The 26,828-nt window shown below is 43.1% G+C and overlaps 2 protein-coding genes across 5 annotated transcripts in view; one reads left to right on the forward strand and one right to left on the reverse strand.

Moving 5' to 3' along the window:
• Nucleotides 1-13,751, forward strand: part of VPS13B (vacuolar protein sorting 13 homolog B) — a 1,155,013-nt gene extending 1,141,262 nt beyond the window's left edge. For all 3 annotated transcript variants that reach the window (XM_073679617.1, XM_073679614.1, XM_073679615.1), the window contains exons 59-62: nucleotides 3,058-3,234; nucleotides 5,740-5,842; nucleotides 9,049-9,298; nucleotides 10,780-13,751. In XM_073679617.1, the coding sequence (XP_073535718.1) occupies nucleotides 3,058-3,234; nucleotides 5,740-5,842; nucleotides 9,049-9,298; nucleotides 10,780-11,028 (779 nt within the window). In that variant the 3' untranslated portion in view covers nucleotides 11,029-13,751. The remainder of the gene's footprint in view (nucleotides 1-3,057; nucleotides 3,235-5,739; nucleotides 5,843-9,048; nucleotides 9,299-10,779) is intronic.
• A 5,912-nt stretch (nucleotides 13,752-19,663) lies between these two features.
• Nucleotides 19,664-23,816, reverse strand: COX6C (cytochrome c oxidase subunit 6C). 2 transcript variants are annotated; one of them, XM_073676772.1, is made up of 4 exons: nucleotides 23,660-23,816; nucleotides 21,458-21,587; nucleotides 21,060-21,192; nucleotides 19,664-19,817 (listed from the first exon to the last, which is right to left on the reverse strand). In XM_073676772.1, exons 2-3 carry the CDS (start codon nucleotides 21,569-21,571, stop codon nucleotides 21,073-21,075), a joined length of 234 nt encoding a protein of 77 aa, XP_073532873.1. In that variant the 5' UTR covers nucleotides 21,572-21,587; nucleotides 23,660-23,816; the 3' UTR covers nucleotides 19,664-19,817; nucleotides 21,060-21,072. The 2 variants fall into 2 exon arrangements, with proteins under 2 accessions (XP_073532873.1, XP_073532874.1); XM_073676773.1 differs by having other exon boundaries at nucleotides 23,638-23,737.
• Between the last annotated feature and the right edge of the window lie 3,012 nt (nucleotides 23,817-26,828).

Here is a 26,828-nt window from a genome sequence, read left to right on the forward strand (position 1 = left end):
TTTCTATCTAGAAGGCTGTGGCCAGACATTTAATAATGCTCACCAAAGATTTAATATTTTGCTTTTTGGCACTTCATCTACCCTCAGAAATGACCCGAGATGAATATAGAAGCAATCATCTCCTTCACGTGTGCACTGATCACATGTAAGGATTCGGTTTCTCATGACCCTACTTCTACCACTAAAGGGATTTTAAGTGTGAAAACTAACATTACATTTTGGCTGCATCTGCCGGGCGTGCATCATTGTTCTGACCTCAGCGTGAAGCCAGGACTAGGAATATGTATGATTATGTGTGCTTTGTACTCAGTTATTAGCCTCAGGGGGGTCAATGTGCTTCCAGATCGACCCCCAATCACATTGACTTGTATCTAATATATAAGACCTTTAATTAAAAATCCAGAACCAGGTCCAGTGATGAGTGATGAGATAGGTACAAGCGTGAGAAAATCCCCCTTTCCAGCCATATTTATGAAGCCCCCGCGTATTGTATTCCATACGCTCCAAAGCAAACAGCGGCTGTAGATTCCCCATCGATGTCTGCAGCCATGATGCACAAGCAGAAATATTCCAGTGTTATTGGAGATAGCAGGCCTGGCCGTGTCACTGACAGATTTTTGAATGTCACCTCCATCTACAAAAGCCTTTAAAATCTCCGCAGTCCAAAAAAATCTAAAGGAAAAATGAGAAGAACAGCAAAAAAAAAAAAAAAAAAAAAAAAGCATTACCATTAAATTGCTGGGAAGGACTGTGTCCCATGGTAAAGTTAATATTCGCTCATTCACTCCAAAGAAATTAAGTGTTTCAGTTCCGAGCTCAACGAGATCGTATTTCACGAGGTCTTTTGGTTTTTAAACAACAAAAGCTATAAAGACAGAAGTAAAAATATATATATGTCATGTATTGGCCGGGTGCAGATAGTGCTCCGTGATTCAGCGGGTGAGTAATGTGCTTTCTTCATCGGAGCAGTCAGGGACATGTACGTTGCGTTAATCACAGCGCCGTTACTGCAAGTGCACCTAGGGTGCTGTATGGGTGACAGCGAATGCTGGGTGTTGTAGTCATCTTAGAATTATTGCATCCGGAAAAAAATTTATTCCGGATTTGCGGGTGGAAAATCCACGATGTATTACCGTACCCCCATTGTGGATGACATTTATATGCTATGGAAATAATCTGCAGCAGAAACTGACCTTCGGGGGGGATTTGAGGTCAGTTCTATCGATCAATGCTGCAAATTTTCAACACTGATTTCAACTTTTGCAACTAAAGGTTGAAATCTGTGACATATCTGTATGTAATCCATGCGGATGATATTCCACTGCAGAATCTGCATCAATATTCCTTTACACTGAGATCTCCTCTTCACATATCCTTTTATATCTAAATAGGCTCAAAATGTATTAATGCCTGAAATGTGTGCTCTCCGATGCTGCTATATGAGGCAGCTTTACCTCTGCCACATATCACAGGAGCACAGTGGTATTGAAGCTGACCTGATCCAGTGAAAGCACTGCACTTCTCTATCTACGAGATCTACTGAATCTGTGGCCGGTCACTGAGGCAAGGAGCAGAAAACGATAAAATTAAAAATCACTCAGTTCATGAGAATTTTTAAAAACAAGTAAATTGCAATGTTTCTTGTTTTTACCGGCACTTTGCAATTTTTTATTCATATTACAAGTTTTTTTGTGTTTTTTTTGCCTCTCCGTAGCGGAGCTGTTAGCAAAATATTTGGCACCTAAATAACTACATTTTCATCAAGTCCAATTGGGGCATTATCAGGGAGATTTCACTGGGGGTGTGGTCGTCTTTCCCTTTGTACGACGTTAACCAATCATAAGCAAGCAGCACTCAGGGGAAAGAAGAACACGCCCCCACCATAGCTTAGAGCAGGCTACTCCTGTTTTAGACATGTAATGACAGACAGTCTGATCTCACTGCAGAGCTGTGAGCACAGCATACATAAGTGTAATTACTAATCAAGAAGATTTGTGGTTTGTCCTGAGGAAGAAGCTTTTATTCCTTTATCCTGGTTCCTTCTCCTTTCTCTGGAATTACCATTGGTACACTTGCCGCTCAGAAAAAAAAATCCTTTTTCCCCACTTCTTGATTCATTGACTTTTTGCGGGTTTGCAGCAGCCTCATGCAGCACATTGTGTGTTGTGGTTCACTATCTGACCAGGTGTATACCAGCGTTCGTGTGATTACTGACATCTTTGAGCTTTCATCTCCTGGCAGTCCATGTGGGGGATGTGTAATACAGCTGAGTTTATCTGTGTCACATTACAAACCCTACTATCAGCTCTCCTCTCATAGTGCTGCCAGCTCAGCTATTCTTAACATGTAGGACTTCCAGAAGTAGCCAAGCCCTGTCCCTGGATCGGTAGAGATCTGCGTCGTTAGATCCCCAGCAATCAGGAAGTAATCTGCTATCCTTTAGGTAGGGGATAACTTTCAAACTTGGTACAAATATTTTAATTCTGTCAATAAAGGGGATTTAGAGCTATGTATCAGAGAAACATGGCTCTGACTATTTGAAAGATATGTTAAAGGGAATCTGGCAGCAGGTTTTTGCTATGTAGTCTGGGAGCAACATAATGTAGGAGTAGAGACCCTGATTCCAGTGATGTGTCACTACATAGGCTGTGAGTTGCTGTTTCAATAAAATCAGTGTTTTATCAGCAGGAGATTAACACTACAGGACTGGGTGTCTCGTGCCTCCTAGTCCAACCACGACCCCACCACTAATTAGCAGCTTTTTCTCAATATACAGTATACACAGAAATCTGCCAATCAGTGGTGTGGGTGGGGTTATACAGGGCTCAGCATTCAGAGAACTGCTAGATCTGCAGCAGAGAATGAAATCACAGCTGTATCAAAATGACAGCATTGCAGACAGGTGACACATCGATGGAATCAGGGTTTATGTCTCTACACTGCTGACAGATTCCCTTTAATAAAATTAATCCACACATAATTTTGAAAGACAGGATGATAAAAGTGGAGATTCAAGTCAAGCAGTCTGAAGCTTATAACTTTTTTTTGCGGTTTCAGGTGCAATTGCTGGCATTGTGGATCAGCCTATGCAGAACTTTCAGAGAACATCCGAGGCGCAGGCTTCCGCAGGACACAAGGCCAAAGGGGTCATCTCTGGTGTCGGGAAAGGAATTGTTGGCGTTTTCACAAAACCAATTGGAGGAGCAGCAGAACTAGTGTCGCAGACAGGATATGGTAAGTGGCACAATGACCACAGTGGTGATCTGCATGTTCTGTGGACCCCATAGAAGTCTATAAGAAACCCAGCATGCACAAATCGCTGCAGGTCGCTGATTCAACCAGAAGCAGAGCGTCATCCTGACTGGGAAAACACTTCCTAAATTTCCCCTTTGGGGATAGATTTTTTTTTTTTTATCTCACAATCGATACCATTTTTTAATTGAACTAAATTACAAATACATTTTATTTTTAAAATAGGCCATTTAGGGTAAGGAGAAAACTTATTTAAAGAGGTACTCACATCAGTTTTGTTTGTGGTAAATATGCCTTTTATTTACAGATTTTCCCTGTAGACTTGAATGAGGTGAGGAAAATCCACCGATAAAAAGTACACTTGCATTTTTATTGTGATCCCGCAGCTGAAACTCAATAAAAACAACTTTAATCTGTACATGATTTAGCAACAAAGTTATCAAAGCGAAGTAACAGGAACAAAGCAAAACAAAGCAGCTTTATTTAAAACATTACATACCAGACGGAGACAAAACCCGCAGCACAAAAATTGTGATAAAAAGCGTGTAACATGTAAAACAGAACAAAAAGCTCAAGTCACCTAATTTAGCTAATTGGTGCAGAAATACAGCAGAAAATCTGCTACGCCAAGAACGCAACAAATACTCATCGTAGGAGTTCACTATAACAGATCTGTATATAGACGTCTCGATAATAGTTGATACTTATGCACCATGTGATTTCTCTTTCTCAATGAATTTGGCTTAAGCTTCATTCAGATATCCGTTCTTCTAGTTTTCCGATGGTTTTTATAGATACATGTCCCCATTATATCCTATGGTGCTGTTCACACATCCATTTTTTTGTGTGTCCTAAAAAAAATCTCTGAGACCATTCTGTATTTGATTCACGTCACAGATGAAAATTACCCATCTAAGTCTATGGGCTCGTGAAAATCATGGACAGAACATGGATGGCACCAGTGTGCTGTCAGTGTACTGTCTGTTTTTACCATTGTACTGGGTAGGATAATGTTTTCATTTTGTTAGGCATAAAACAAAATCACCAATGAAATTGAGTGCAAAAATTGGCTCACTGACAAAACTCTGATGAAAATTGGCCAATTTTTTGGCTCAAGAAAAATGACTGATGTCCGAAAGAGGCCTTAAACCAGGTCGGACTTTTTCCAATACTTTCATAAACTGGGACATCATTTGCAGCAGAATTGGACAAGTATCGGTCCAGGGTCGGACACAGACCGAAGAGGCCCCTTTGCGGTTCAATAGTTCATCATAATGCACCCATTGGTGCTCTGGAGGTGGTACTGGCTCCTTCCCTCTTGGGTTCCACCAATAATATGTCCGCCCCTGCATCAGTCACTCATCATCATGTGTGTGAGTGAGGCAGTGCATAGCGGTGAGTGATATACGTGATATTCCGCCAGTGATGATGGAATTAGTGCGCAGAGGATTCTGGAACCGATTACATTTCAACCTGTGCTTTAAACCCCTTCTAATGTATGTGAAATCCATGAGCCAATGTTACTTTTTTCCCCCCATTTAAATCTTTATGAACTGGGATGTATATTTTGCAGTGGAAAAACCAAGCCGTGTTCACTCCCATCTCAGCAGAACATGTTCTCCATGTCTGGCGTTCCAGGGAATTCATCCCCCGTAAAACCATTTTATAGTATCGCTGAAGGTTTTACAAACCACTAATTCTTGCAGTAATGACCATGCCTCATTTATTAAACCTTTACAAGCCATCACAATGTGCACATGTTGTCTCCTCCTCTCCTCTCCGCTTTCCTCTTCGAGATCTGTTTAAATAGTTCTCGCAGTCGCCCGGTGCTTGCTGGCACTCACTGCCGCATCCTCGAAACCACATGTCTCCAGAGGGCTCATAAACCTATATGTATCAGTGGTTAACAGCTGGATTAAGTAACTTCTCTATAAATACCGTATCTAGGCAAACTGTTTGTTTTTTCAATTTTTACCATCCATGACACGTTTGGAGAAGAATTTTCTTTTTAAGGGATGACGGTAACTTCAGCCCCGAGTTCTTTTCTTTCTCGGCGGAACTTGTAAACGATGTGTGCGATACCAGTCGGAGATGGACGGCTCTCAAGAGTATTAGGTTTCCACTAATTGCTAATACAAGATTGTTTTTCAAACATTAATTTTTGGGGGGATTTAAGCTAATGCAACTTCATGAGGTTTAAGTGCACGACCATTGCAGTTTAATGCTCCATGTTGCAGAAGTTCCTTCCAAAGAAATGACCTAATTGTCAAGTACCTGGGGCCTGAATGCTGAGCTGCGAGCAATGGGTTGCAAACATGCCGTATGTCTTTATACACCCTATAATTGTGTGTAGCCCTTTAAGAATGCCTCAAATTAACCAATATAATTATTGTGGGTTTTGTCCTTCATGGGTCTCAGCTATTACTATATGAGGGCAAAAATAGGGAGTGTCTCATCTAAGTGTTATTATCTGTTCTCCTCCTCCAGGAATATTACATGGGGCCGGACTATCTCAGCTTCCTAAGCAGCGCTACCTGGCCAGTGATCTGCAGACCCACAATGCAGCCAACAGCCACGTGAAATATGTATGGTAAGGTTATTTTTGGCCATAATGGCCACTTTGGTCATAACTTACAGTCTACCTAAAGCTAGTTTAGGACCCCCCTTAAGTTAAGATGCTTTAAAGTGTAGGGTGACCCTAAACTATTATATCAGAAAATCTGATACTTAAAGGGAAAAAGGTGACCTATGTATAAATCATGATTTTATGTTACATGTATTTTTTTTTAATATTTTCCCCTTTTTTTCATATCACAATTTGCGTTAAATAAAAAAGTAGAAATCTTGCAACCTCACACTGGCCACGTGGGGCTATTTTAGACTTAGACTCCTGGTTATTTACAGAAGATTTTTAAGAAGTCTCATTATCATCACAGACAGTATTCAATGAAAGGTAACCATCCTGATACACAGCTGATAACACAGGATCCACTATAAGGTGCTGTAACAGCTCCCCATCCCCACACAGTGACCTTTGCACACGCTCATTAGATGCTTCAGTACAAAATAGGGCGAGTCAGTCTATTGCTGCTAATGTACATGTGAATTTCCTGAAAGAACAAGACTTAATGAGTCTAGAAAATCCCCAGTGTGAAAATTGCAATGTCTATTAGCTGTACAATTAATATAAAAACCTGATTTAACCAGTAGGTTGGTTTTGGTGACACATTCCCTTTAGGCAACCATTATGGAAGTGGCAGAGCTCGTCGAGGGTTTGCAAAAGTTGAAAAAAAAAATATTCCTCCATACGGGCATACAAGTGAAAAGACATAAAGACATAAATGTGTCAAGCTGACAAAGACCATAAAGGTTGAAATGTTGCTGATTTTTCATGTGTATGGAGGACAAAAGAGTCCATTAAAAGATTTAGGCTGGGTTCACATAGCGTTTGCTACTAAACTGGTATGTGATAGATATACACAACTGCAAAAGGCTGCTATCAGTGGTCTCATAGTCCATGTACAACATGAGGAATCTTCTCAGACTGATCCCACCTAAACATGAGGCTGCAGTATTGTAGAAAGCGAAAAAACATTAATCCAAACATGGCTGTTCCATTACTGTACCGATATATAGTCATGGGAAAAACTGGTAAGTACATCCTCCTAGAATACAAAGGTTTTATGTGTCATAACATAATAAAAATTCCTTTGGTACTTAGGATTAAACCATGTCATTATTTACCAAAAACAGAATGCAGAAGCAGTGTAAAAAATTAAGTACACCCTTACTGGTTCCATAGGAATTAAAAGGGTAAGTTGTTTTTTTTTTATTTTCTGGTTTGGAGCATTCAGGCATGTAAAAAGGAAACCTGTCAGGCGATTCATGCTGCCGACACCGCACCGACCCCGCTCCACTGGATTGATTAGTCTCTCACATAGCGAGATACCTTCAAATCACCCTAGAGTAGCGCAGGCAAAAGCCGTCTAGGGGGCGCTGTTGGACTAGTCTCATCTCCGTCTACGGTCCCCGATCAGCTCTGTAAACTATATGTTCTCTGAAATGCCAGAGCGTGTCAGAGAAAAATATATCTGGCTGCAATCATGTAGCCAGGATTCACACCATCTGTGGTTTGGGCAGGAGGAATTACATGACAGGTTCCCTTTTAATGCAATGCTAAGGAGGAAAGACAACAATAATGATCTAAGAAAAGCAATTATTTCTGCTCCTCAATCTGGGAAGGAGTATAAGGCCATTTCCAAACAATTTGGAGTCCGTCATACTAATGTGAATAAGATTATTCACAGGTGGAAAACATTAAAAACAAATTGACAAGCTTCACAGGAATGGAGATCCCAGCAAATTCACCTGAAGTTCAGATCGTGCAATGAAGTTGAAAAAAAAAACAAGAGCTACAGCTCAGACTCTAAAGGCCTCAGCATGTTAAATGCTTAAAGGGAATCTGTCACCCACAAGAGGGCGCACAGTGCACGTCACAGGACCCTGTGATGTGTAGGGGAGGGGGTAATATGATAATTAAGCACATAGGCGGGGATTTGGGGGAATAATAAGCAATAAAAACAGATTTCTCTGCAATCAAACCTCTGCTATGGGCCATTCAGGTATCGATTTACTTTTCTATACCCTGTATGCCCATAGTAGAGGTCTGATAACTCCAAAGTGGTAACATATTCCCTTTAAGTTCCTGACAGTACAAATAGAAAAGACTGAACAAGTATGGCTTGTTTGGTGGAAGGGCTGCCGCTTTCTCAAAATAAGAAGGCAGCATGGCTGAAGTTTGCAAATTTTGCATCTGAACAAACCAAAAAAACAATGTGATTTAGACAGAAGAAACAAAATTGGAGATGGTTGACCATGAACTCCTCTGTATACCAAAATATTCTAGAGTCAAATGTGAGGTCATCTATCCAAAAGCTAAAGGTTGGCCAAGCAACATGACAGTGATCCCAAGCCCATCAGTAAATGTTCATCAGTGTGGCTGAATAGAGAAGAATCGAGGTGTTGCAATGGCCAAGTCACAACCCATGTTCACAAATGAAATTCTGTGGTGGGAACTTAAAGGGGTATTCCCATCTCCAAGATCCTATCCCAATATGTAGTAGGTGTAATAATAATAATATTTTGCAATACTTCCAATTACAAATGTAGTATACTTGCGGTAGCTTAGCTATCCATGGTTACGACCACTAACAGCTGTCACTTTGAGTGTTCGCAACCATGGATAGCTAAGCTGCTGCAATGCCCTGCACATCGGTAAGCAACATAGCTAATCAGAAGAACTATACTACATTTGTAGTTGGCTGTGTTTGCTAATATTATTATTACATTTACTACATATTGGGATAGGATCTTGGAGATGGGAATACCCCTTTAAGTTCCCCCTTTAAGAGAACTAAATAAATTAATGCCCCCCAAACCTCAATTTACTTAAGCAACTTGGTGCCAAAATTCCTTCAGAACGATGTGAGCAACCGATAATCATTAAGTAAATGATTACTTTAAGTTATTGCTGCTAAAGTAGTTTCTACAAGCCACTGATTCATGGGGTGTACTTAATTTTTCGCAAACTGCTTCTGCATTTTGGCCTAGTTTTTGTTAAATAGCGACATGTAATTTGTCCTGTGTTGTTCATCTGAGGTTGTATTTGCCTAAATTTTAGACCTTCTAAGGATGAGGTTTTTTTTTAACCCTACAGTTCTAAGTGGGTGGGTGTACTTAGTTTTTCTCATGACTGTATAAGACCCATCACTGATGCTAAATTCTTCTTCTTTCCAGGAAAATGCTCCAGTCGTTGGGAAGACCGGAGCTGCACATGGCTTTGGACGTAGTGATTGTCAGCGGCTCAGGACACGAGTATGCTGGCTGCTTGCTGCTCACGTCGGAGGTTCTCTTTGTGGTCAGTATCAGTGAGGACACCCAGCAACAAGCCTTCCCCGTCACCGAAATAGACTGTGTGGAGGACCGGGGCTCCGAGAACTGTCTTCTCCTGCAGCTCAAGCAGCAGTCAGTCTCCAGTGAGCTGGAAGTAAGTGTCACAGTTACCCTCCGCCTTTGCCCCCTTGGGTTTTAGTTTCGATGGGCAGTTTAGAGGGAACGGCCTTGTCCTGGTGGTTGAACATATTGATTTTGCTTAATTTATGATTTGGAATATTTGACCTCAATCTTTTTTTCTTGGCGCGAGCATCAGGATACACACCGAGCCCAGCTATGCTGTACCAGGGTCTCCTGTGATTCAGGCCGTGCGTATTGACCTTAGGGACCGCGCTCTCTTCTGTGTCTTCTGGGTGATCACACAATATTCTGGACATATTATTTTTATATGTCTGCATTATTGCAGAAATCAATGTTCCATTGTCATGTCCTTTAGATAGTTGTGCTCCCTAGTAAAAAAAAACCCGCTGTACTTGAAATATGCTGTAAAAGTATGTCGTCATAACAACCCGTTACATTTTTTTTTTTGCATAGTTTGATATAAAGGGGGTCACTCTATGTATTGCTGTGGATTTAAAATCTGCACCGCAGGTCTATTTATTCACATTTTGATGGAAAATCCATGAGTATAAATAGCCTTGTGCAGGAAGTGACTTATGTTACTTAGAGTAACTTGTTTTCTTAACATTTTTTTTTTTAAATAAATCCATGAAAATAAGACATTTTGTTATATATCTTATCAGAGAAATCCGCTTCTTTTTCCTCCTGGACTGATCTATCATTCTCAATTCTCGCATAAATTCTGTTTTCCGTGAACACAGACTTTCCTATTACTGAGAGAGGAGATGACAGTTGGTGCTCATAAAGTTCTATGGAGAACTGTAACTGCCATTTAAAGAGAACCTGCAGCAGAATGTCTGTCTCAAACGCCTTCCCCCTCCATAGGAAAGGACAGCTGGTACATTTAAAATGTTCTCAGTAATGTGAATACCTGTCTTCACTGAATACAGATATAGCAGATTTTACCCATAAACAGTGAAAGATCAGTCCAGGAGGAGAAAGAAGCAGATTGCTCTGATAAGATATATTACAAAGGTTCTTATTTTCATGTGTACTATTGGTTTATGAAATAAAATGAGTTACCCTTTAGAATATTTTTTTCTTCGTTTTTATACATGTAGCTGGTCAGTTATATGGATTTCCTGGATTTTAACATCAAGGCCTATCCTTAGCTCAGGCTGCTGATCTATCAGTTGCCTGAAACTGATTGGTGAGATTGAAGGAGCATCATTGATTGCTCATGCACAGCATCTACAGTTGTGGATTTTCCCAGTACTACTGCTAGGACCCCATTAAAGTAACTAAGGCCGACCCGCAGCGCCAAGCACAGGCACAACAGGTTCTGGGAATAGAGGGGGCAATCTGCTGAACCTTGGTGGATACAAAGGTCCTGGGGTCAGACCCGCACAATCAAACACTGATGGCTTATCCAATTCTATAGGGTCTTCATATTAAAGATCCTTTAATTATGCTTTTAATATAGAAATGAAAATGTGTTGTCTTCTTTTCTGTCAGAGTGATGGTACCAGGGAGCGCCTCTCTGAGCAGCAGTACAGCCGACTGGTGGACTACGTGGCAAAAAGTTCTCCTCACCTGATCCCTAGCCAGTCTTCACTACACATCGCCAGCCAAGTAGTAGCCGCAGAGCCCCCACCGTCCAACATCAAGACTTACCAGTTCCTGGTGGAGGCAGCGTTCGCCAGAGTGTTCACTAGCAAATTCAAGATGGTGAAGAATAAGGCTCTGCAAAGAGGATATTACTGACTGCCCTCCATATCATGGTGTAAACGCAACTCCTAACTGAAGTCTCCGCCAAATCCTTTATTTATTACCGCGAGACCCCATCAGATTCTAAACCGTCATTGGATATAATATCTGATGTGTTCAGTTCTTATATTTGATACTTTCATTGAAAGGGAACCTATCACCCGCTCTGAGGAGAGCATAAGGGGGCTGATAGGTTTCCTTTAAAGCTGCTATGTAAGTAATGGAGTCCTGCGTTGTGTGTGGTTCTGAGCTATGACCAGCAATTTTATACAGACAGACATGAGACATTTTATGCATTAGATTGCTAATAAATCCCTCCAAATTAAGCCAAAACATAATGTCATTTGCCGACCATCTTTTTTTTCCTTCCAACCACAAGATCTGGGTTCAGTGGGTATGTTCTGTAATAGGTTCATCAGTGAAGCTGGCGTAGCAGCTTCTGTCAATCACACACAGGTATACTATGTTCCTGGAGGTTTTCACTACTTTTAGTGTAGACATTCTTTTTGGACATCTTCCTTGTCCTAGATGTAGAAGTTGAGCCTATGTGCATGGATCACCACAATGAAGCGCCTGTGCTACTGTTGCTTCTCTGTGACTTCTGTCAATGACCCATGATTCTGGAACATCACGTACAAAGCAGAACCGATTTCAATGACTCCTTATCTAGAAATTTCTCCTTAGTGGTGTTTGACCACCCATTAGTTTGGTAAGTGGATATATAAATGCTGAGAGTCCACCTCTTTCTACATTTTGTCAACTTTTCATTTTCAGGACCCCAAATGCTCTAAAGTAAACGGCAGGTACTTGCCCCCCCGTGTCCAGCGCTCTGGCTTCATGCTGTTGCTCGGCTTTCAGCGTTTTGGCCGCAGCGGTGAATTCACTCCTGACAGCGTGCAGCACCGCTGTAGCCATTCACTTAGCTCAGCGGCTCATGCTGTCGACTGGGGCATAGCCACTGAGCTCAGTGATTGGCTACAGCGGTGACATGTGCTGTTGACATAACGTCACCGCTGGAGCCAAAACCTGTGCAGCAGCAAGGAGCTGGCTCTTGGCCTGAGGAGTGTGTGTACCTGTTCTGTTATATTAGTGTTTGGAGTCCTTTCCTGAGATCGGAAAACCCTTGCAATACGGACATATTGTGATGAAGACTTCTGCTACTTACACATAAAGGAAAGTCAGGCTTCTGACACTTGTAAAGTACCAGTAATTAGCGACACCTCCAGAATCTTGTAGGGAACTTGATATGGCCTGACTACCAAAATTAGACTTACAACATATTCCCCAGGAAATGTGAGATATTTCTATGAATGTGTCCAAGTCCCTTGCCGTTCTGGAACCCCTTCTCACATTGCTGAGACCATGGGATTATGGCTGAGTAATGTTATAAAACTGCATATAGCAGAGCCGTGGTAGTGTGACACTAAGCGAATGTGGAAACATCTATTTACTCATGAAGGATGATACAAACACTTATTGTAAGTGAAGAATGGAGATTGCTTCTTACAACACAGGCAGGTTGTTAACTAAGGGCCATTGCATCAGTTTTGCAAAATCTCCCCAGTGTAGTATTAAGTAATTGAAGGATTCTTAATGTATGGCTAATACTGAGAGTCAGCACTAGGGAACTAAGGCTTGAGGGTTTTTTTATGTTCATAAACAAGTACCCGTTACTTTAGTTTGCCTAGGGTGCTCGGGTTTGCACATGTCACTTGAGCAGCCGCGATCCTCGGTGCATACTCGAGTTAAGAACACTTGTGCTCATCACTAATTATCACTGCGGTAAGTGCATTTTATATCGAACGGGTGATAATGCAAAACAAGAATATATACTGTTTATGATAACCAAGTGAAAATAGAGAGATAACAAATGGAGCTCTGCTACATATAGAGTAGAAATATTCAACAATCTAAGTATTTCCAGTTTCTATGAAAATGCATGAAGAAATAAATTATTTTATCTCTAGTTATTGTAATAGAAAGGAGCAAAGTTTTGGAGAAGTTTTTTTTAGTCTATTAGTAGGTACACAGCTTCGTCAAAAAGTGCCTCATTTCTCTAGGAAGTCACGGGGGTCCAGACACTTCAATGGCTTCATTCCCAAAATATGAGCAACATGGCCGCTTTATAAAAAAAATAAATAATTGTCTAGTGATATCTGTATTACGGACCAACCTGTCTCTTCCTATCGGAGCTCATCCCTAAGGTAAAACTAGACAGATTTGAGATAAAAATTGTTGTTGGAAATAGTCAATTTTGACCAATATGACCGTTCGTACTCTTTCCATGTAGTGATCCATAAATTGAGGCGATCACGAGACATGAAGCATCCGCACTACATAGTTGTACATATCTTGGTGGTCATAAATTATTTTCCTACATTATCACTGTCCGCTTAAGTTACATTTAAGTGGAGCCTTTGCGGCCACCAAGACCATTGTATTGCACTTTACGTACCTGTATCTTCTATTTCAGGTAATATCTCCCAGCTGTTCACATTTTGGAAACTGTGGCCACAACATGTGCGGTGCCAATAACAGCGAACGCCTGCTCCGTCTCTGCTCTGTCCATGTATTTAAGAGCACAGTTATAAGATGATCGCTAAATAGGCTTTTAGGATTGAAAATAAATCTTTATATGAACTATTTCATAGAACTGAATATCTGTGTAAAATACTAAATATTGTCTATATTTCAAGAATAAAGTGATATTAAAAAAGTTATACCTGGCCTGTGTGATTTCTGTATTTTGTGGACTAACAAAAATTGGTATTGCGCTTTTCTCACAATAATTTACTCTCCAAATGAATTCAATGGCGAAGGTGTTGTCTTTAAACGCTAATGCCTAGTGATCTGAGTCGGTATGGAGTGTACAGTCGGGGCCAAAAGTTATGAGACAAGTTTAGGTTTTCACCAGATTTGCTGTGCCAGGTTTTATAGTGCCAGTTAGCAGTAACTCTAGCTTGTTACGAAGTGTGATCGGAAAGATTGCAAAGTCATTCCTCGCCATAACATAATTGCAAAATAAAAAGAAAACATCTCCACTGATTTTCATCATTTTCAGTGATCATCTCGTTAGCTCAGAAGAAAGTATTAATGAGGACACGGCCGCTGATATTCTGTGATGCTGACTGAATTATAAGAGCGGTCCAGTCCTTGGGATCAGTGCACATTTCCTTGGCTAAAACCGTGGTTGATAGAAGACAGTCATCATTGCATTACTGCTTGTAAAACTACCTGCAAGTCACCCACATTTATCAGATTTAAGGACTTCAAAGAGTGGTTAATTTGCTGTGAAGGCAGCCAAGAAATTCCAACAAGTACCAGGACCATTTCCTAAAGAGAATTGAACACGAGTGCAGAGCTTGCTCAGGAACGGCAGCAAGCAGGTGTCAGTACATCTCCATGCAGATGGGAGTAGATTCAGTCCTCTGACAGAATCGGGTCAATTATGCTAATCACACAATGAGTTTGATCAGAGTGTGGTCGTATTGTGTTCCGATTCTCTTGGATGAGAAGATGGAGAAAAAAAAAAAAATCTCCATTCTGTCAGGTGGCAAAAATTAGACTCCTCTGAGATGTCAGCCGAGTGCAGTCTGATGGTTTCCACGCACTCATTGACTTACATCATGGCCAAGTGCGATTCGAATCTCGGATTAAACTTGCGTATGCTTTAGTTTTAGCTTCAGACAGACTCTCGGGGGAAGGGGTGGGGGTCTCTCCATCAGGACAGACTGACATGCTGCAGGGATTGGAGTAAAGATATTTTCTCTGATTAAGCCCCCTTCACATTGTGTGAGACATCTGGAAGAATGATTATCCGGAGAAGAAAAGGTGAGTGCTACCATGAGTCCTGTGTCATACCAATAGTAAAGCATCCAGAGACCATTAGTGTGTGTGGGGGCTTTTCATCCTATGTTGTGGGATCAATCACAATTTTGATGAAGAAAACTGCCACGAATGAAGAATGGGATTTAAACATCCTCCAAGATTAGCTTCTCCCAATGGTCCAGGAGCAATTTGGTGCTGAACTATGCTTTTTCTAGCATGATGGACTACACAAAAGTGTTACCCAAGTGGCTCAGTAAACAAAACATTGAAATTCTGGGTCCACGGCCAGGAAATTCCCCAGATCTCAATCCCATTGAGAACTTGAAGATTGACTAAAGTGCAGGAGAACAAAAAAAAACAAAACAAGTGATAAACTAGAAAGCATTGATTATACAAGAATGGGCAGTCATCAGTCAGGATTTGGTACAAAAGTCTTAATTTCCAGTGTTTTTTTTTTTTTTGGAGTCTTTGCATAAACTTGATTTGTCAATAAAAACATATGAAACTTATTGTACTTCAGTAACCATAGAGACATCCAACTAAAAGATCTAAACACACTGAAGCAGAAAACGTTGTGAATACCAAGATTTGTCATTTTCAAAACTTTTAACCATGATTGAAGTGCTCAGGTAGATCCTTTAAGTAGCTGGTGCCCAAGTTGTTTGTGCCTTTAAGGGTCATCAGGAAAACTTATTCTCAATTTTACTGGGCACCAAAAAGGCAGCCACTTAATTTCCCTACTCTACAACTCTCCAAACTGCATAATGGTGTAGATATTTAGGAAAATCTTGCTTAAAAAAAACCAAACAACAAAACAAATAGAGTCAGATATCAATTTCAACCGCTAACCCACTTCCCCAACATATGAAAACCAGCAACCAACTCCTTTGCAAAAGCCATAATCTCCCGTCTCTTAAGGAACTGATTAATATAAAGACCCCAATTCATCAAGCAGCTTATGCCAGTTCTATTCTGTAAAATTGCTTGACACTTAAAATTTTCAAGCAATTTTTTCTGAAAATTGGGTTGACCTTCACCAGGAGGAAGCAAAGCCAACAAGCTAATCAGAATTTGCTGATGTACATCAGGACCTGACAGGGGACACTTCTTGCAGTGGAGCACGGCAGCTGAAAATGAGTTTGGCATCTTAAACTTGGGCAAATTTTACTCCAGTGCCCTCCTCATGAAGACAGGTGTATAAAAACACTACTATAGATAAATCAATGAAGTCTTTCTTACAAACTGCATAATTAAAGAGTTTTCACATAAGGCTGCACACTCAGGCACAGAGATGCTATTGTCATGAACGGCCTGTGGATTTCTACATGCAGAGCAATAAATGTAACTGGTGGGATTAGGACAATCACTTTAAATGACCCCCCCCCCTCCGCCTGGTATCGCTTTGGGGATAATATGACAAACGTTAGTTGCAGAAATTCATGAGGTTTGTAGAAATCAGCAACAAAACTGTCACCTATCGCAACTCCCCTGAATCAATATCACCAGTCTGAGGTGTGGACCGGGCCTTCCCTGACAATTTATAGGTTTCTTCTTGTATGCCAAATGTTAGACAAAAGATTCATACTGAGTTAGGTGTTAACTTAAAAATAAAACTGGAACCAAGACACCCCAAATTGTACCCACACATACACTTATAGGGATTTTTAATATCAATTAAAACAATGAGTTCTAACTCGAGTAGGTACAAAAAAAAATAAATAATTACTCTGAAGCGAGATCACTGTAGTTTCTGCATTGTACTTTGTGTCCTAATAACCAATTCTGACCTAAAGGAGGTCTCACTGTGAGGCTCCTGAACCTTACTCGACAGGCATATATGAGGCTATTGAGCTTGGGCTCTGGGGACTCCCTGCCACTTCAAAAACTTTAGGCCGTACAACAAAGGAGTATGAAACTGGCCTAAAGCCGGGCATTTATTTTTCAATTGCACCAGGACCAGTTTTCTTGTGCCCCAACTGAGCAAGAAATATATTCACACTTTTTCATCAGTTTCTACTGCAAAAAAACATGGAGCATCCCATCAAAAACTCCAGGACCAGTTGTTGAAGCAGTTTTCCTCCAGCATATCACATCCATAATGGTGGGATAAGGAGACAGCCATACAGGTGGAAACAAAACCCAAAGCTAACAACCTGACCCAATTGTGTTCAGGGACAGGCTCAGACATTACAAAAGTCTGTTTTAGGTGACGTTCAGTATTTGTAAGTTAAGCTGTGTGCCCATTATGCGTTTTTCAAGAATTTTTGCTGCGGAATTTCTGCAGCAAAAACGCTTAAAAAAAAAAAAAAAAAGCTTGATAATACGTGCCCCATGGTCCCTAATGATAATCCGCATGCTGTGCACATGCTGCGGTAATTTACGGTGCGGATTATCATTGCGGAAAAATCCGCAGCATGTCCATTAATTTTGCGGAAACTCAGCGTAATTGCCGCCATTGAATCGCTTAATATCGGTAGGACTACATGTGCACATGCAGATATTAAGCGATTCAATGTGCAGATGGTACCCGGGTCTGGAGAAGAGGAAACACCAGGGAGCCAGGATGCACCATAGAGGAGACCGGGGGCCATCAGAAGGGGAGTATAATGTATATATATTTTTTTTTTTTTCATTTTTTTTTTTAACCCGGTTGCATGGATTTATATAGTGTGACCAAGTTGTCAAGCACTTTCCAAGTGATGCTAAAATCGATTGGAAAAGAGCTCGATAACCCGCATGCAGAAATGCATGCAAAAACGCTTGACAAACGCTTCTACCTGGCGGGAAAAACGCATGTACAATCCGCATGTGTTTCCTGCCAGGGAGATTCAGAAAAAAAATCTGCAGCATTTCTGCATCGTGGGCACATAGCCTTAAGATCAGGAGTGGAACAATCAGAGGAAAGTATAAGAAACACGTCACCACTTCTGCATTTATCACCCACTCCTGGTTTTGGCTTACAAATACTGAAGGTGTGGCCTTAGTCCCTCATACTGCAGCAGAACAAGGTGACATTACTAGCCACGTAGCAGACCCCCTGCTGTCTCGGCATCAGTTAAGCAGCGCTGTGCAGGGATCGGGCTTGGTAACTAGTCCCCTCCTGGTTCCAGGTGCTCGGTTTAAAGTATGATTTCTTACTCGCTGCAGCGTTTCAGAATGAAACCAATATACTAAGGAAGCCGGTCACAGTCCTGCTGCATTAGGATCGGGCAGCTTACATCATGGATTGTTTCCTTTATCCAAAACACAAAAATGAACCAAGTGGTTATTTCCAAATGTCTTCCCAAACAAACAGGTTGTTTTAGTTCCTGCAGCGAGACACTAGAGGGCAGCGTAGACAGCTCTTCATCCTGGGATCACAAAATTCCTGAAGTCTATTCTGGTTTTAGCTTGAATATTTCCATTCAGGTCTTTGATCAGTGGAAGGCTATAAACAGCAGATGCTTTCACTAGCAAATACAGACATCTGTACGTCAGTCTCCAAGAACCACTCAAACATCACTATCACACTATCTCACCTAGTCAAATCAGGTCTCATACTTTGCACTGACGAGGGCCAACAGCCCGAAATACAGTGTCAGCAAATTGAGATTCTGATTTGGCTTTTATCCTAAGTCATATTGCACGACTCGTTAAAGGGTCAATTGTGACTTGTAGGATTGCTACTTCCAATAGGTGGCGCTATAGAGTTCAAGTCCTCTTTTTCTCTAAAGAGGTAATTTGCATATCATACATCTAGGGCCCCACATTCACACACATTTGAAATTGGCCCTGAATAAGCATCAAAAACTGTCTAAGGCTGTGTGCCCACGATGCATTTTTTTTAAGCGTTTCCGCAGCAGCAAAAACGCTTAAAAAAAAAAAAGCATGGTAGAAGGCCTGCCATGTCCCCCAATGATAATCCACATGTGCTGTGCACATGCTGCGGAAATTTCCGCTGCGTATTATTGCGGAAAAAAACACAGCACTACCAATTATTTTGCGAAAGCTCTGCATTTTCGCCGCCATTGACTTGCATTAGACCGCATGGATTACGTATCACTGTATATGTAGATGCGCAATCCACGTGTTCCAATGTGCGGATGGTACCCAGGTCTAGAGGACAGCAGACTCTCTCTACTCCGGACCCGGGTACCATAGAAACTGTGAAAAAAATAATAAAATAAAAAATAAAGATTATATTTACCTTCTGTCGGCCCCCGCTGCACTCGTCCTTTCATGCCGGCAGATCGCGATGGACCTGCGCCGACGTCGGCAGGTCCTTCAGTGTACCGCTGCTGGCAGCCAGGACGGAGGGAAGCAAGACACCGGGGGCCATCAGAAGGTTAAGTATATATTTACTTTTTACCATTCTTTCGGTCACACTATATAAATCCATGCAGTTTGCATGGATTTATATAGTGTGACCAAGTTGACAAGTGAAGCTAAAATCGCTTGTCAACCCGCATGTGGAAATGCATGTTAAGAACGCTTCACATCCGCATGTCCCTGGCAGGAAAAACGCATGTACAATCCGCATGTGTTTTTCCTGCCAGGGAGATGCAGAAACGCTCAGGAAAAATCCGGAGCATTTCTGCATCGTGGGTACATAGCCTAATACCTACACATTTTGCAATCTTGGTCATATGTAATGGGGGAGGGAATCTGGGCAGATTGTTGGTGCATCTGCAGAAATAAGTGCATTTTCAAGAAATCTAGGGAAGAAGTCTGAAATGCTCAGGGGAAATCACTGCAGGGTAAGAGGGGAACGCTGTGACGGCCAGAGATGTTCTGCATCCGGTTACAGATTTACACATCACACAGATCCAGGTATAATTGATATATTTAAGCACATTTACAGAGAATTGTAGAAACCAGTCCGGTGACATTCATCACTGGTATCTGAGTTGAGTTACATCAAGTATGGCCAGCACAGAATCCGCATGGAGGGAGAAGAGTTACCAGAGAGATGGATCTTCCTACAAGGAAAAAAAAAAAATAAAGTTATTTATGGACCCTGCATTCACGTTGCTGATGCAGTTTTTCAAAAGTCAAAAAAACATTTATAAATCGAATCCTGCATACTACAACATGTGTGATTGACAGATTTTTCAATTTAACCCTTTGCAGTAGGATTTTTTTTGCCACTGTGAACCCAACTTCAGTCACGTGTCACATCTAAGGGCATATTCCCACATCACAATTTAGTATCAATGTTTGATGCCAAAACGAGCAGCAGAAAATACAGATAAAAACTATAATTGAAAGACTGACACCTGTGTTTTGCAGACACCTGGTTTTGGCATACAAACACTGGTGTGAATAAAGCCTGGTAAAGGGCTGTTTCACACGTCCTGATATTTCCGGTACCGGAGATACGCGTGCGCCGCATCAGGAGCACACGTACCGGAGCCTGTGAATCAGCGATAGAGATAGCGTTGTTCCCAAGCGCTGAGTGCTGCCCTCATATAGTAGTCGTCGTCTGCTCCCCAGTGTCCAACTGTAAAAATAACAATAAAATAATGTTATACTCACCTGTTTTAAGCGTCCCCCTCAGTAATCCATGTGACCGATCACACCGGGGAGAATGACTCCTTAACGAGCGGGCGCTGGAGCTGCACTCAGCGAGCGGTGTCCTGTCACTCACTGAGTCATTCTCCCCAGCTCCTCTGCTGAGCAGTCGCATGGATTATAGCGGGGGGACACTTAGGACAGGTGAGGATAAGATTTTTATTTTTTTTTTATTTTATTTTATTCTTATTTTTACTGGTGAACACTGTGGGAGCAGACTACTACTCATCATTATCCCCTGTTGATCGCAGCAACAGCAGGGGACAATGATGAGGGCAGCATTCAGCACCTGTCGCTTGGGAACAGCGCTAACTGTACCGCTGAGTCCCAAGCGCCGGTACGTGTCACACGAATCGCATCCGTATGTGGTACGTGTTTACACAGACCCATTGGCTTGATCGGGCCCGTCTGATCCGTGTTGCAAACCAAAAAACGGACATGTTTATGTGTGGCACACACAATCCGTGGAAACACAAGGACATGTGCGCAGACACATAGATTTGGATGAGTCTACGTGTGTCAGTGTCTCCAGTGCGTGTGGAAAGTGTCAGCACCCGTACCGGACACACTGACGTGTGAAAGAGCCCTAATGAAGCAGCAAATGGCTGGAGTTTCTTATAAAAGGGACCTTTATTTTCCTTTAGCCTCACCTGAAATTTGGTCTCATTTGGGGCTCACCCCCTGGAAGATTCCTGCATCCCTCATTGCCTCAAACTCCTTCACTGCATCGTAGTTCTTGTAGAAATCTGCATACGCCTTCTTCCTTGGTTCAGCCACACCAAACTAAAATGAATGAGATCAGAAAAGCCATACATTACATGCAAAGTTCGGAACAATCAATATCCGCATATCTAAGTATTGTATAAGATTTGCTTCTGGGCGACACCTCTAATGAGATACTAGAATTCAGCATCTGATGGATCCAGTACTGGCCGTACACGCCTGTTGTATGGGATGTAACAGCCGAGTGCATGAGGACTCCAGTAGGAGGGATAGTGTAGTGTTCTCCCATTTACACTAGATTTAGCATATTTTGCAGTAAGGTTACCTTGTACAGAGCCACGACACTTAGTGAAAAGATAAAGGATCCAATAATGTGGAATCTGAGACGCTTGCCCAGGAGGCCTCTCATCTGAGGCTTGGGAAGAAGAGCTTGTGACATGGTGAGGTTTTGTAATCTGCAGACAAAACACAAAAGTGAGAACCACACAACGAACTGCAGGATGGAAGAGTGCCCCCTGCAGGTCACCACTAAGGGCAAGGAACGCTTAAAAACGCACAAGTTCTGCCAACATTTATACAAATCATAGAAATTCAAGGTGACAGTCCAGTAATTCACAGGAGACGTAAAAACACCTTACTACAGCAGAGTGGAGTGACTGTCCTATTAATTTAAATGAGGCTTGTAGAAATCAAGGATCACTCATTCACGATAATCTTGCAATGTAAACAGAATGTCGATCATCCAATGAATGAGCAAAACACCTGTTCATCAGGTGAAATGAACGTTTGGTTTTCTCGAAATATTTTTGGCAGCGCATAATCTGTGTAAACAGGGCCTATGCTGCCGAGAACAATGGCCGCCTACATGGACTTTATGATCTGTTACAGATCACTTAGTGCGCATCGCTATGGCAGTCTACTCGAGTAAATACGTTATTAAATGACAGCTTATTGTTTGACACTATATAAAAAAAAAAACAGGCACCGAAAACCCACCATAAACCCTTCACGCCCCATGATGCAGTATTACAACAACAGCGCTGTGTGGGATCAAGAACTGCCCACAGGTATCAGCCGTTACCTGCAGCAACTGTAGGAGCGGGCCCATCCATCCCAAGAGTTTAATGCTCTAGAGTAACTTTTATAAAAATTAAATATCTCTATCTATAGATATATAGAAGGGGGTCTTGGATGTTTTGAAAACATGAGCAACAACTGCGTAACAAAGCAGCATCTAATGTCCCCAAAAAATATAGATGTATAAAAAGCGCTGGCAACAAACATCAATTATTAATTGTTTTGGGGTATAACTGTTTTAAAGGCAGAAACATCACAAGTTTGAAAACTACAGATTTTTCCATATTATTGTGTAAAATTGACTCGCTCATTACAATAAATTTAAAACATATCGACCCAAGTTTACTAATAATAGGGGCTGTTTTTTTTTTTGTTACTTCTTGTCCATCTCCAAACCACAGGATCCGTAAAAGCAATAAGGGGTGAGTGTTATGTGAAGACACCCCCCAGGTCTGAAAAATGGCGGCACATCATTCTAACGTCCCAAGTAGGAAGCGTTGTTAAAAGGTTATGATGTATAGAAAAGGTTGTTTTTAGGTTGCAGAAATTTCTGCATTATAAGGTTCATTCAAGGCCGAGAACAGCAGAGCAAGCAGCATCACACCCTTCCTGCAACTCCTATAGAAGTGAATGGGGGTTATGGAGCAGCGTGGAGTACACACCGGCCACACCGACCTTCTATAACATTGTCAGCCATTAACCTCGCTCCGTGCACTCCAAATCATCAGACCGGGGGGGTGGGGGGGTACACACACACACACAATTTATTTTATTTTTTTGTGCGATACAAATACATTAAACAAGTTTTAGAAAATCCTCTCAGTTGCCCATACCCAGGGGGAATCCTCACACATGGGGGGCCGTGTAAAAGTATGTGCCCCCCACAGATGACCTCCAGGGGCACCGCTCATATCCCCCCCCCAGTGTGTCCGTCCTGGGGTCCCTAGAGCAGTGCGGACCCCTGGCCTCATCTCCACAACATCAGAGGGGAATGAAGACTTCCGCACCTTCCTGCTCTGCTCGGTGTCAGCCCATTCCCGCTATGATGAGGTGATTGGTCAGTGAATGAAGGACACCGCCAGGCTGAGCCCCTGTACTGATCGTGGCCTACAGCAGCAGAGCTCGTCACAGTGTGTCAGTGCAGTGGTGCGTGTACTGGGGCAGGAATGCGGCCGGTACATGGGTTTTATTCAGTGGCAGCAAACAGCTGAGAAAGATGGGTATTCACACATTATATAGGAGACGTCTGATAACAGGGAGCAGTAGATGGCGGCGAACACATCCAGGGGGCGCTCCTGCCCCTGCAGAGGTCACCAGGCGAGGATGAGGCCTCTGCAGACCCCGTTCCCCACAGGCCGCCGCCGGCTCACTGCCCCCGATAATACCCGTCACCGCCCGCACCGTTATTCCGCCATTACCGCCGCTCACCTGCAGCCCGGTGACCACTCACCTCCGCAGCGGGCGCTGTGTCCTTCCTCAATGAGACCAGACCGGGCGGAAATAGAGAGAGATAACTCCGCCCCTTCCACGGGGACAAGTGCCGGGGAGGGACAAACCTGCTCCGAGTGCGTTGTCTGACGACGTGCCTGACGTGCTGAGGCTGCATGGCGTGTAATAATGCGGTGCCTGCAGCTCAGGAAACTCCTACAGGGGGCGCCACAGCCCAACTCTGACCCCTAAATAGAGTCACACCCAGACCTGACTCTTTAACCCCTTCCTAATCGGGTGATTTTTCATTTTTGTTTTTTTTTTTCCTTTTTACCAAGAGCTAAGCCTGTTTTTCCTTATCCCTGGACACCGCCACATGTGGCTTTTTTATTAGTTGCAGTTTTGAATGACACCATCCATTTTACCATGTAATGAACTGAAAAGGGGGAAAAAATATTCCAGCCATGTGAAAAACTTGGGGTGAGGGGCGTTCTGTCATTTTTGTTACTCGGTTCATTGTGAGGTAAAAATCACCTGATCCGGTTCTCTGGGTCGCTCTGATTACAGCGATACTGAACTTGTGCATTAGTGAAAAAAATATATCAGAACTTCCTAAAAAACTGTCTGGTGTCGCTGTAGTCTGAGAACTGTAACTATTTCCATTTTCTGTTGAAAGAGCGACGTGAGGGCTTGTTCTCTGCATCGCAGCTTTGGGGTACAGTCAAAGCTTTTCTCATTTTTTTATGTATTTTTGGGGTTTTTTGGGTGGGTGGGAGGAGGGGGGCGAGTAGCACGGCCACTAAAAGAAATGGCAGTTATGGAATTTACTTTTTTTTCTCTTTACAGCGTTAAATGTTTACAGGGGTATTCCCATCTCCAAGATCCTATAGGTAGCAGGTGTAATAATAATATTAGCAAATTCCCCCAATTAGAAATGTAGTATAGTTTTTCTGATTCGCTAAGTCACTTACCTCATGTGCAGGAATTGCAGTAGAATAGGTATCCATGGTTACAATAACTAACACTATACAAGTGATACCTAAGCTACTGCAATCAGTCCGATGGGCCCTGGTGCAAAATGTGGACCTGCTCCCCCACCCTTCCGCATGTTGATCAGATGTATGGGCCCTTGTAGTGTTGTAAATCCTATAAGGACATATGATGTGTTGCCCCCTCCCCATTATGTAGTCATATCCCTCATCCTGGGCTCCTTCCAGGTATATATGTCCCTCATCCTGGGCCCCTGCCTAATATATATGTGGCCCATCCTGGTATATATATTTATTTATTTATCTATTTTACTCACTTATATAGCGCCAAGAATTCCACATATCCCCATCCTGTTATATATGTCTCCCATCCTGTTATATATGTCTCCCATCCTGTTATATACGTCCTCCATCCTGATATATACGTCCCCCATCCTGTTATATACATCCGTCATCCTGGTACATACGTCCCCCATCCTGGGCCCATGCAGGTATATACAGTACAGACCAAAAGTTTGGACACACCTTCTCATTTAAAGATTTTTCTGTATTTTCATGACTACGAAAATTGTACATTCACATTGAAGGCATCAAAACTATGAATTAACACATGTGGAATTATATACTTAACAAAAAAGTGTGAAATAACTGAAAATATGTCTTATATTCTAGGTTCTTCAAAGTGGCCACCTTTTGCTTTGATGACTGTGTGGCACCCCAGGGGTCTGGTTTCCACAGTAACGGCAATGTTATGTCTGAGAGCAGGTGGGAGGTCTCTTGGTCAGGGATCCTGTGCATGCCACACCTCCTGCCCAGTCCTGGGAGGGGAAGAACTTCCCCTATATAAACCTAGGGCTGAGGCAGGGTTAGGGAGTAGAGAAGAAGTAGAGACAGAGAAGAGAAGCAGCATAGGAAGAAACAACAGGAGCTCTGTGGGAGCAGTACTACAAAGAGTCAGGGGCTGGCAGCTGCAGAGCTCGCCCTGACTGAGAAGCTATCACCGGACCCGGAGTCCGAGGCTGTGGGGACTAACTCCTATCCAGCAGCAGAAACCGACCGGCAGGAGAATTCAGGTCCTCTGGCCAAGAAACCCGAAGGCACGGTCACACGCGTGGGACCAGCACCGCCGTCGTGGAGCGGAAGCTACTAGAAGGCCCCGAGTCACCGGCCATACGGGTGAGCACCACACGGTACACTCAGGGACGTGGGCTACTTATACCCGCCTCTAGCAAGGTAGCCAGAAGAGTACAGTTAGTTTGGGAGGCCTACAACTCCGCCTGGCCAGGGGAGATCCCATCTGCTCAAGGACTGACCAGGCCCCAATCGCTAGCCAGTACTCCGGGAGAGTCTATCTTTGTCACCAGTAAAGACCCTGAACTACACCGTACCGTCTCCGAGTGGTTCCTGCTACCCCCATCATCCACGTCGGCTGCCCTGAGGCCATACCCCTCCCGTTGGGGGTGATACTATCACGCTGCACAATCCTACCACCGGCCTCAGCGGTCTGCCCTGCAGCGGCAGCTCCTTCGCTGCATTCAACGGGTGGCGTAGTCGTACATCTACCACTAATACAGCGCTACTTAGTCTGACTCCCTGGGCACGGACCGGGTCACCGCCACGAGACTACAACCCTCAACAGATCCGACTCCGGGTAAGCTCCCGCGTGCGCAACGCTGCGCGACACAGGCCCAGGGGTGCGTCAACTTTTGGCGTAGTCGGCAGGATTTCGTGCTCGCAACCACCGGGTACTGCGTGCCTGAAAAAGACTGTTCAAACTTACCAGTGGTGAAGATTCCCGCCATCCGGCGCCATCTTCAGCCTTCCTCCCGCCATCGGTGAAGATTCCCGCCATCCGGCGCCATTTTCAGCCTTCTTCCCGCCTTCCGTGGAGTTTTCCCGCCGTTGGACGCCATCTTGAAGACGCCGCGCGGGAAGAAGAGGGGCGTGGACTCCAAAAGCGCGCGAGAACTGAAGCCCCGCCTCACGTCCAGACGTCGCGTAAGGTCCTGGAAGGAGCCCAGCAGACGCTGACGTCACAGGAGCGCGACGGAAGGTCCTCAACCCTGACGATCCACTGCGGAGCCGCGGCCTACGGAAGAGGATCATCGCAAGGTAGGCCACGGTCCACTAGGGGGGAGAAGGATGTCGGATACGGAGGAGAGCTTCACCGCTTCAACCCCCGCCAGCGCCACCGCCGTTGCG

This window comes from Phyllobates terribilis, unplaced genomic scaffold (assembly GCF_046119375.1).
Source record: "Phyllobates terribilis strain yellow unplaced genomic scaffold, ASM4611937v1 Scaffold_4__5_contigs__length_816908805, whole genome shotgun sequence".
Taxonomy (NCBI): Eukaryota; Metazoa; Chordata; class Amphibia; order Anura; family Dendrobatidae; genus Phyllobates; species Phyllobates terribilis.